A 10,655-nucleotide genomic window follows, 5' to 3' on the forward strand; every position below is an offset into this window, starting at 1 on the left:
TGATGTGTCACGTCAGCAGCGGGGGCTTCCCAGGGTCCGCTGCTCGGAGTCCTGCCAAACTGTCTTTGCAAGAATCAGGCTCCCTCCTTCCCGAGCTCTGCTGTGCTCTCCCACCCCAGCCCCCAGAGCCTGGCTTCTGGGGGAGAATCAGGGACAAACGGATGGAGCCCAGTGCCGCCCCTGCTGGTCACCTAGAAGGCCCAGCCCAGGTACAGGCCCCTGGCCCCCCGGCATCCCACTCAGTGGCAACGCGACCGCCAGCCTGCCTCCTTGCCGTAAAGGGCAGGATCAGCTGCGTTGGCCCCGGTTTGGACCTTTCTTCTCCTCCCAGCTCCCAGTGCCCAAGCCCGGGGCAGAACTGCTGGCCTGCGAACCTCGGAGGTGCCGCCCCTGCCCTGAAGACGCAGCCCCTGGAGGCTCAGGCCCTGGCTCTGGCCCCTGGGGCACCTCACTGAGCTTCTCCAGCCTGGGCTTCCTCCACAGGATGGCAGCAGCCCACAGGGTCCCATCAGCAGGCCCCAGCCTCAGGGCCCCTGACGTCACTGTGTCACCTTTGGGTAACACTTGCTCAGGAGTTGTGGGCATGCTGTTGATCAACCGTATGAACTTCCATCTGGAGCAAAGCAGAAAGGGGAGGAGTTGAGACTCCTGGTCTGCCAGGAGGGGAGAGGCCTCCCTAGAGGGGCTGCTGGTGGGGGAGGGAAGGCCCGTACTTGGACTTGCGCTCACTTAAGAACTGATCCGAGAATCCTTTAAAGACAACCCTCCTTTCAAAGTTTCTGCTGCTACTCGGGGCTGTCAGAGCAGGTTTACATGGCATGGACTCTCCTGGTTCTGAGAGGCAGGGCCCAGGCAGAGTCTGGAACGGGGACAGGAGGTGAGAGGAGGGAGAGGACAGGAGATGAGGCTTTGAAGGGAGAGCAGAGACCCCCACCACGGGGCACCGACAGGCCCGCAGAGGGAGGTGGCCGGGGAGGGAAACCCGGTAGTGGGAAAGGCCAGCGAACTTTTTTTTTTTTTTTTTTTTTTTTGGACAGGGAAGCCCAGGCCAGCGAACTTTAAAGGAGCTACAGAGACTGGTCTTTGGGTTTCTCTGTCTCCATCCTGGGCTGTCCCCATCCTCCCCCCGCCCCAAACCTTCCAAAAAGGACCATTCCGCACCACCGCCTTGGGTGTCGGACAGGGAAGGACAGAGTGTGCGGGCTCCTGCTGGCTATGTCTGAACACAGCCTCCAAGACAGAGAGCAGCCAGGTGGGAGATGGAATGGCCGGAAGGGAAGGAGACAACCCAGAGGACTTGGAAGCCAGGACTGCGGGGCAATCCCGGAAATCCTCAGAAATACTTGCAGGGGGCTACACCTCTCTGTGTAGACAGAGGCAGGATAAGGGCACAAGCGCTATTATTTGGACGTTAAAGAATGGTGACTGACAACTGGGCGCTTGGGTACATCATGTTACACCAGGTTCTTAATTTTTAAATGGGACTGAAGTTGGGAATTAAACGGGACTGAAGTTGGGAAGAACCCAGCTTTGGCTCCTTCTGGTCTGAGCAGCCTTTCGAGTGTGGCTCATTTATTCACTCAACAAACACAGGCAGTTCTGCTCTAACGCCAACAAAGAAACCTTGATTTAGCAATAACTGTGCTGTAAAAGTAAAAACTGCCATGAGAAAAGGGGAATGGTGTCTGGGCTGGGCTCCCAGATGACCAGACGAGAACTCCCTAGGGAGCGTGTTTAAATCCAGATGCCTGGCCCCCCACTTCCAGGGATTCAGACTAAAAGAGTCTGGTGGGGCCCAGGTGAGTCTAATGTGCTGCTCAGGTTGAGCCCCTCTGGACTATGCAGTTTTAAATTTGCAAATACATATGCTTCCTGCAGGGATTTCAATAATAAAGCTTTCCTTTTCTTTCTTTTTCTTTTTTTCAGTAAAAATCTAATACACTCTAGAGCAATCAGCTCCATCCAACTCCTGCTGCAAAGAAATGTCCTTTCCCCATGGAACCTGTACGCTCTTCCCCGCCCAGAGGCACGTCTAGGGCTTAGCAGGTGCTCAGAGGACACTCAGTAAATGAATTAGTCAAGCGAGCCACCGACTGACTGCATGAGGGCTTTCTGGCCCTGCATCCTCGGTTGGGTACCCTCGGTCTCCCCCACTGGCTAGAAGTTCCCAGGGGCGAGGAGAAGGAACTCATCTCTGGGTCTCCCACGGCACGGCACGCAGGACGGTGCTTGGCATACAGGAGGTGATGAGGAAGTGTTTCAGAAACCATTTGGAAATTCCGAAGATGGAAGCATCTTGGTTAACACCCGCTACATAAGAGAATTCTGTATAGGAGGGCAGAGCCAAGATTAGCAGGAGAAAATTATGTATTTGAAGGTATTATTGCTGCTTGCAGAAAGAGCTATGAAGGCTCCAGATCGGCAGATGCTTTAAAGACAACACTTAATGAGTGGCCTCGCTGGGCGGGCTGCGTCTGCGGCAAGGCCACGCACCCGCCCCCACTCCTCAGAGCACTTCCCTCCTTGATCAGTCCTGACGCCTCGGCCTTTCATCTTCCCTCCACCCGGCTTCCGAACCAAAGAGCCCCAACAAGACACCCTTGAAAGCGCTTCGATGTGGTCTGAAATATGCTGATAATTAGAGTAATGAAACCCAGGAGGAATTGCCTTAAACGCCCTCCTCGCCGTTGAATTTTCTAACCCTAATAAAAGCATCTTTGTCCTAGAAATGAGCCTGCCTCTCCCACCCTGAAAAGCTTATCTTCTGCAGGAAATGAGAGACCCACTTTCTTTCTAAAACTGTATTTACCCCAAAAGCTGGTATCCCCCAAACTCTGACCACACACTCTGACTCCTGCAAGACGGCAGGGCAGTGCAGGGGCGTCACTTGCTTGCCCTCAGAGTCCCGGCCAGGTGATGTGGGGTCCGGAAGTGCTCTGGGTCAAGTGGTGCTCGAACCGGTTCACAATTTGGGTAGCGGGGCGGGGGGTGGGCGCTGACCTTGCTGAAGGAGGTTTTCCTTCACTTCCCTCAAACTGTTACTATCGGCAAGCTTGAGGTTGGGAGTTTGCCTAAGTGACACCCTCATCTCCAGGAACTGCCCGCACCCTGCCGGGCCCTCCTGGCCGTGGCCGTGCTCCATGGCCTTGATGCACCTGCTGTGTACACCCCTCACCAGAGCTGGCCCGGCCCTGGGGCCACCTGACCGGCTCGCCCACACAAATCCCTTTTCTGGAAATTTGGCCTTGGAGCTGCCTCTGTGGGTGGTGTGAACCGAAGACACGGGAACCTGGACGAGGGTGGTGGTCATGAGTGGCCGTGGAAGGCAGAAGACGAAAGCAAAGAACCACAGGGAGAATGGAGACAGAGACAAGCAGCTGCACGGGGCAGAGGAGGCCAGGGTGCTGCCCAGTTCCCGGCCACAGAGCCAGGGAGGTGGGTGCTTCCTCCACCCGGGGCCCAGGAGTCACTGCATCCCCCTTCCGATCCCCTTTTATGCCCTGGGCAGCCCGGGCGATCTCTGCTACTTGTCCCACCAGCCATCATTCATGCACAGCCCACGAGGTCAGGAAGCTTCCTTCCGAGTTCTTGGAGGAACACTGAGCACACGGCCACACGGTCAAGACCCGGCCTGATGGATGAAGATGAACACAAGAGGGGCGGCGACCAGCTCTCGGCTGCGGCCTCCGCAGAGACGGGCAGGAGAGCCAGGGTTCTCACCCCGACTGGCAGCCCGAGCCCTGGGCAGCCCTGGCCCTGGGCACTTACTCCACCTCACCAGGTACCAGCACACCTTGCAGGAAAACCGTGAGGCGAGGAGGGGAGGCCTGCGCACACTTAGCGCTCAGCAGACACCAGGATCCCTACGCTTCTCAGCCGTCTCCCCTCACAGACAAGAGAAAGCCTGCGTGTCGGCACAGGACACCTGAAGCAGCAGCCCCGCTGCTCTGGGCTGAACACCTGTGCCCCCGCCAGTTCATGTGCTGAAATCCTCGAGGTGATGGTATTGGGAGGTGGGGCCTTTGGGTGCCCTAAAGAAGAGGCTCCAGAGAGCTCCCTGCCCTCTTGCCACGTGAGGCTACCATGAAAAGACGGCTGTCAGCCAACGCTGAGTCTGTGGGCGCCATGACCTTGGACTTCCCAGCCTCCAGGATCGTGAGGTACATTCTGTTTCCAAGCCACGCAGCCTCGGTGACAGCAGCCTGAACGGACATCTGCTTATGCTCCAAAGGGGATTTTGCAAAGATACTTGGAAATTTCTATTTGCATTTAAGAGAACCAACATGATCAAGCCCTGTATTTCCCTTTTAAAAACGTCTTTCGGGCTTCCCTGGTGGCGCAGTGGTTAAGAATCCACCTGCCAATGCAGGGGACACGGGTTCGAGCCCTGGTCTGGGAAGATCCCACATGCTGCGGAGCAGCTAAGCCTGTGAGCCACAGCTACTGAGCCTGCACTCTTGAGCCCACGAGCCACAACTACTGAGCCCGCATGCTGCAACTACTGAAGCCCGCGCACGTAGAGCCCGTGCTCCGCAACAAGAGAAGCCACCGCAATGAGAAGCCCACGCACCACAACAAAGAGTAGCCCCTCCCTGCGTGCCGCAACTAGAGAAACCCCGCGTGCAGCAACAAAGACCCAACGCGGCCAAAAATAAATTTTTTAAAAAGTCTTTCAAATATAGTGTTGGTGGGATTTTAGAAACAGACCCCTGATCCCCCTGGGTTGCCACAGGGTGCCCACCCTGAGGGGCGGAAAGAAGTGCCCCTGAGCTGCAGCACTCAGCGTCTTTCCACTCTGGGGAGAGCTGGACCACTGCCCTTTAAACTCCCCGCCAGCTCAGGCCTGCAGGTCCTGGTGCAGGCCAGCAGGCGCATCACCTGTGGGATGGAGACCCCTGCCCTGCCCCCACCCACTTGATCGGGCTGACCCTAAGAAGAGCAGGGCTGGGCCACTCCATCGGTGCAGAACAGCATCCTCACGGCTACTGATCCTTTCCCACCACAAACCCCTCACCTCCGTGCCCACCGGGACCTGTGTGCCCTACTGAAGAATTCTCTCCTTCCTGCTGTCACATCCTGCCTATATTTCATTTTACCCCAGTATTTTCTCTCACTTAATCCACCAGGAAATGGAAAGGGTGGGGTAGGTGATGGGGGAGCCTTGGCAGCTCTCACCCCGCCCTGTTCCCCAGGACCCATCCTACCTGGAACTTCTGATAATGTGTCCTGGCATCTGCCGCCAGAGAGGAATATTCTTTCGCTATCAAGCTCTCCACGCTGAGGAGATTGCTATTCAGATGTTTGCCAAGCCACATTGCCTGAAGAAAGGAAAGAGGAAAAGAAAATTTTTGTGAAAGGAATAATCAAGAGGACACCATTACAATGCCCGGGTCCTTCCATGTGCTACTAGCAAAGGCTGTCACAGGGAAGCATAATTATTGCTGGCTGGAAGGAGGCCACCAGGGAGACAAACCCATAAAATCCCTCCCAGCCGTGGAATCCTGCTTGCCTGTCATTTCTTCTTCAACCAGCCATTGACTCTAAATGGACCTGGGAAACCTATGCTTTACTGCCCTGGGCCCGCCTCTTCAAGATCTGTGGACCATGAGTTCTTAACTCAAGAAAGGTTTGGAACAGGAAACACGGGGACAGGCCCTAATAGGGGTCACGACCCATACTCAATGTTCATTTTTTCTTAAAGAATGGCGGATGGCATATTGTCGCCAAGTGAATGTTTAGTTCATCAATGGCCACTATATATACTCTACCAGGGAAGAACACGTTTGAAGGTATAATCGCGCAACAAGATGTTCTTAACGCCAAGATTATGCTGATGACCATTTCAGCAGCGGGATGATTCAAAAGGCCCCGGAGGGGGAACTCCCTGGTGGTCCAGTGGTTACGACTCGGCGCTTTCACTGCCGGGGCCGGGGTTCAATCCCTTGTTGGGGGACTAAGCTCCCGCAAGCCGCACGGCATGGCCAAAAAGAAAAAGAAGGCCCTAGAGGTCCCCCAGGGCAGGTATGAACCCTCATCTTTCTGTTCCTCGTGCCGGGCAATGTCAGCGACAAGATCAGGAAAGAGCCCGTTAGGCTTTCACTATGTATCATCTTATTGTAAAATGAGATTTGTGTGTCCCTACACAGCAGACAGGGGTGGGAACAGTGAACTTGCCCAAAGGCTTGTAGCTGAAACACCAGTTAGCGCCAGCGACTGCCAGGTCCCCAGGTCCAGGAGCCCCTGGTTTCTAACAGTGAAATGGTGATCGGGAGGGTGGGCTGTGGACAGGAGTGAAAGCTGACAGCCTGACCCTGAGGAACGAGGCAGAAAAACTACAGAGAGATAGACGGATGGATGGATGAATGGATGGACAGACAGATAGGTGACAGACAAACAGAAGAGCTGGCTATCCTAACTCCAAAAGCAGGGCAGATGCACGTGGTTTTATGTAAGGACCAGACATCTTAATTCCTTTTCAGAATAAAGCCAGGCGCCACCTAGTCGGGGGAAACCACCTGCCGCATCACCTGGGCCCAGGGGGAGAGCTGACAGCGATGATACACTGATCAAGGAAGAGTTCGCTAATGTTTATTTCTTTAAGTACAGTATATAGTTGATTTACAATGTTGTGTTAGGTTCTGGTGTATAGCAGAGTGACTCAGGTATATATATATATATACTTTTTCAGATTCTTTTCCATTATAGGTTGTTACAGGATATTGAATATAGTTCCCTGTGCTCTACAGTAGGACCTTCTTGTTTATCATTAACTTATGTTACCTGATGCTCACTAACCAGGCTTTTGCAAACACAGAGTTCCATCTCGGATGATTATAACTGAAGACGCTTTGGCACTTAAAAAAGGAGCCGAGGGCTTCCCTGGTGGCGCAGTGGTTGAGAGTCCGCCTGCCGATGCAGGGGACACAGGTTTGTGTCCCGGTCCGGGAAGATTCCACATGCCGCGGAGCGGCTGGGCCCGTGAGCCATGGCCGCTGAGCCTGCGCGTCCGGAGCCTGTGCTCCCTCCGCAATGGGAGAGGCCACAACAGTGAGAGGCCCGCGTACCACAAAAATAAATAAATAAATAAACTTATAAAAAAAAAAAAAAGGAGCCGAAAGATTAAAACCATACATGGAATGAAGCTTCAGCTTCACGACAGGGGTTGCCTCCAAGGAGGGAGAGACAAAACGGAGTGAGGGAAGTGGGGTGAGGTATTTGCCATATCTTTAAAGTTCTACTATCTTTGAAATGGAGAGAAAGTCGTCAAAGCAAATATGACAAAATGGTAAGTACCTGTAAAATCCAGGAGTGGGACACGTGAGTATCTCTGGTGTAGTTTCTCTGCTTTTCTGACTGGTTAAAACATTTCATAATTAAAATTTTACGAGTGAATCTGAAGATTCCACACCAAAAGTCTTTGCAATGTGTGTGCCATTTGACCCAGCGCTTCCCCTTCTAGAAATGTATCCTAAGGATGGAACCAAGGGTTTGCCAGGATGGTGGCCATGTAGCCATGAGAAAACCCTGGAAGGAATATCCCACACATTCAAAGAATGCTTATCTCTGGATAGTTGGGGAACTCTACGTTTGTTTTTTGTATTTTCTAGGTTTTCTACTACAAACACATACCGCCTCTTGTCACGAGAAGATAAGAAGTAGGAGAGAGAAAAGATGAAGAAAAGCTCAGTTATGTTGAAAATTCGCAGAGGTGCAGTCTCATTCCGTCTCTGCAGGACAAATGAGATACTCCCGTATTACCACTTAATATGATACACTTACTATAGTTGTTTTCCCCGAGGCGGGTGGACCTAGTATTATAATCTTCGGCACTGTGGAATAAAGAGATTTGAGTGTCACCATTCAATATGACAAAGCAACCTCCCGCGTCTGCAGAGCTCTGGGTGTATGTATTTCTTTCCTCCCCAGATTTCATTTTCTGGGAGTGATGCGGTCGTTTGTAACCCAGTGGCTCCGAGATGCTCCCACCACAGAACATACTCTCTGTGTTTAGAGAGGTAAGTGATCACTGAGATGGTTTATTTTTCTGTCTCCAAGGGGATGTGGACAGGGTAACTTGTTTGCCAAACTAATAAATATCAAGAACAATTGGGATTTCAAACACCATAAAGCATTTTAAACAGGGACTTTGTCTCAGGGACATGCTCTCAAATAAAGCTGTATTTTACGTAAATCGACCTTCAAAGGCGGGTTTGGTTTTTTTTTTTTTAATGTCTGTGCCTTTTTATTTAGCAAATTGTATTCCCCATCATTTTACAGAGGGAAATAATGGGGAAAAGCCTGGAGTGTATGGGCCAGACTTATAAAAACCCCAGATAGAAAAGGCTTTGTTTTCAAATACGGGCATTTCTGTGAGGATGGAAACCACTGGCTTCGGTGTGATACTCCTGGGTCTGGAAGGCTCCCGACCCTGCAGAATTCCCGAAGACACTACCAGACTAGCGAGTAGGTACTGGCCATTGGAAAAGAAAAAAAAAAAAACCCAGCATCTTAAGAAAAGTGCTGGAAGGTGTGTGCTTGGGTCAAAACAAAGGAAACGTAATGTGGTGTCTGGACAGGTGAACCCACGCTGGTTCCTCCCTGAGTGCCACCTTGATGATGTCATCCCTCGCCCAGCTGTGGGAAGCGAGGGGTGCAGCAGCCAGGTTGGGGAACCAGGCCTCTGCCTCTGCCTGTCAGCCCGGCCCCAGCCCACGGGGAAGGATGAACAGGTGCGCACAGCAACTCACGGGGCCCGTTGCTGTCAGGCCTCCGAGAGGGAGCCTCATCCAGGTGGAGGACCTCCTAGTTTGGGAGTGGACACAGAGAAGGAACTAGAGGGTCTGGCCCCCGAGTTCATGATACACCTGGCCAGGCTGCTTGGGTTTAAACAGACTTGTGCCCCAGTTCACAGCACCTTCTCATTTTCAGGGGAAACGCAGAGGGCAAGTTCAGGATAATTCACTGATTCACTCCACAAATACTCATCGAGCGCCTCATCCAAGCTCGCACTGGGCTGAATGCTGCCAAGGAAAGCAAGGTGGCCTGAGGCCCGCACCGGGGCCGCGAGGTGATCGCGTTAGACCGGACCTGAGAGGGAGGGCCGGCCTCTGCCCCGTCTCCGCGAGGGAACTGCCTCTCCTCAAGCCCACGGAGGATGTCAGACACACGTCACAGCTTCCTGCTGCTGCCTGATGTCTGTGTGCCTCCAGCTGGCGGCCTCAGAGCAAACACTGTCGCCGTCCGTGTTTCTAAATCTGGTCCACTGGCCCCACTGCTGTGAAACGTCAGCAACTTGCTTCTCGGAAGCCCAAAGCCTTTCCTGGGGCTGGTGATGTGAATCAGGGATGTGGGACAGGAAGGCCCCGGTCGGGGCAGCACCTGGCCTGCTGCCAGGAGGCGCAGCCAGGCTCCAGCTCCGCAAACCCCTGCACATACCCTTTCTCTCCAGGTCACGCTCGGCAAGGGAGCCTCCGGGCCTCCTCAGCAGGACGGACTCAGCTGCCAGTGTCCTTCTGGCCAAGGGGCTCTGTGTTCCTTTAAGTCCCCTTGGACCCCTGTTGAGGGGCCTGACCCTCACCAGGAGGCTGGGATGTGTCCTGGCATCCGAACAGCCTCGCCTAGCTGGGGACCCTGAAGGTCGCCCAGGAGTCCCGAGCAATCCTTTCCCTTGACCTTGGACTTCCTCGCTCTTCTGATGATGTTCTTCCCATGTCCCTACCCTGTCACCCGTCACCTCGCCGTCAGGAATGTCCTCCTCACCCCGACCCCCCCAGCCCCACTGGCTTCCTCTTCTGAGGTTCTCACCCCACTCCTGATTAAGGGGCTGCCGCAGCCTTGCTGAGTCCTGTCGCCCTGCTGAGCAGCTGAGCGGGTCCCCAGGCGGCAGCAACCAAGTCTCATCCTGCTTTCCCGCAGCCGGGGCTGCGAGGAGCCACACACGCAGCAGGACCTTTGGTGGCCTCCTCCTCGGCTGCCGCCCTCTCTGTGGCCACTGAGTGTTTGGTTACCCTTGTCTCCACCATCACTACCTCCTCACAAAGGCATCTTCTGCCAACTGGCATTCTTGGTTGCAAGCTGCAGGAACCAGATGAGGCTGAGTCGGGTAGAGAGGGGTTTATTCAAAGGCCAGCATGGCTCAGAGAATCCTGCCCAGGCGGGAGGCAGGCCCGGGGCCGCCCACCAGGAACAATGCCCCACATGAGGCCACCAAGGGGTGTGGGCGGAGCAGCACACACTGGGCCCCTGACACTGCAGCCTGCGTCCAGAACGCCGCTCACGCACGGCCACGGCCACCGGGAGCCGGGCTCTGCAGGGCCGCCAAGGACAGCACCTCCCAGACCGTGTCCACAGTCGGGGCTCCACTGAGTGCAGCAGCTCAGGGCACAGGCCCAGGGCAGGCAAGGCACTTTCGGCTGTGGGGGTGGGAGCCAGGGCGGGGCTTCACAGCCCATTCTCTGCTCTGGCCTTGTAACCTGGGGCAAGGCCTGCCGGGGCCCTGCAACCTGAGGGGAGAAGCCACAGCAAGTGGAAAACACTGCTTATGGGATGAGGCTGGAAACCAGGTGGCTTGGGGAACACTTGGTCAGGGGAGATCGGAGCTGGGATGCCACAGAAGGCTGGCGGGGAGGGGCAGGATCAGGGCAGCAGGGAGGGAG

At 54.5% G+C, this 10,655-nt stretch overlaps 1 protein-coding gene across 2 annotated transcripts in view; it reads right to left on the reverse strand.

Moving 5' to 3' along the window:
* AK8 (adenylate kinase 8) overlaps positions 1–10,655 on the reverse strand; it is a 128,131-nt gene that overhangs the window by 110,889 nt on the left and 6,587 nt on the right. Inside the window, exons 3-4 of one of the 2 annotated variants that reach the window (XM_024762632.1) lie at positions 7,780–7,829; positions 5,205–5,318 (exon numbers count right to left, since the gene is read on the reverse strand). In XM_024762632.1, the coding sequence (XP_024618400.1) occupies positions 5,205–5,318; positions 7,780–7,829 (164 nt within the window). The remainder of the gene's footprint in view (positions 1–5,204; positions 5,319–7,779; positions 7,830–10,655) is intronic. The other variant, XM_024762633.1, reaches the window with a different exon arrangement.

The sequence above is a fragment of the Neophocaena asiaeorientalis genome, unplaced genomic scaffold, assembly GCF_003031525.2.
Source record: "Neophocaena asiaeorientalis asiaeorientalis breed wild unplaced genomic scaffold, Neophocaena_asiaeorientalis_V1.1 scaffold78, whole genome shotgun sequence".
NCBI lineage: Eukaryota > Metazoa > Chordata > Mammalia > Artiodactyla > Phocoenidae > Neophocaena > Neophocaena asiaeorientalis.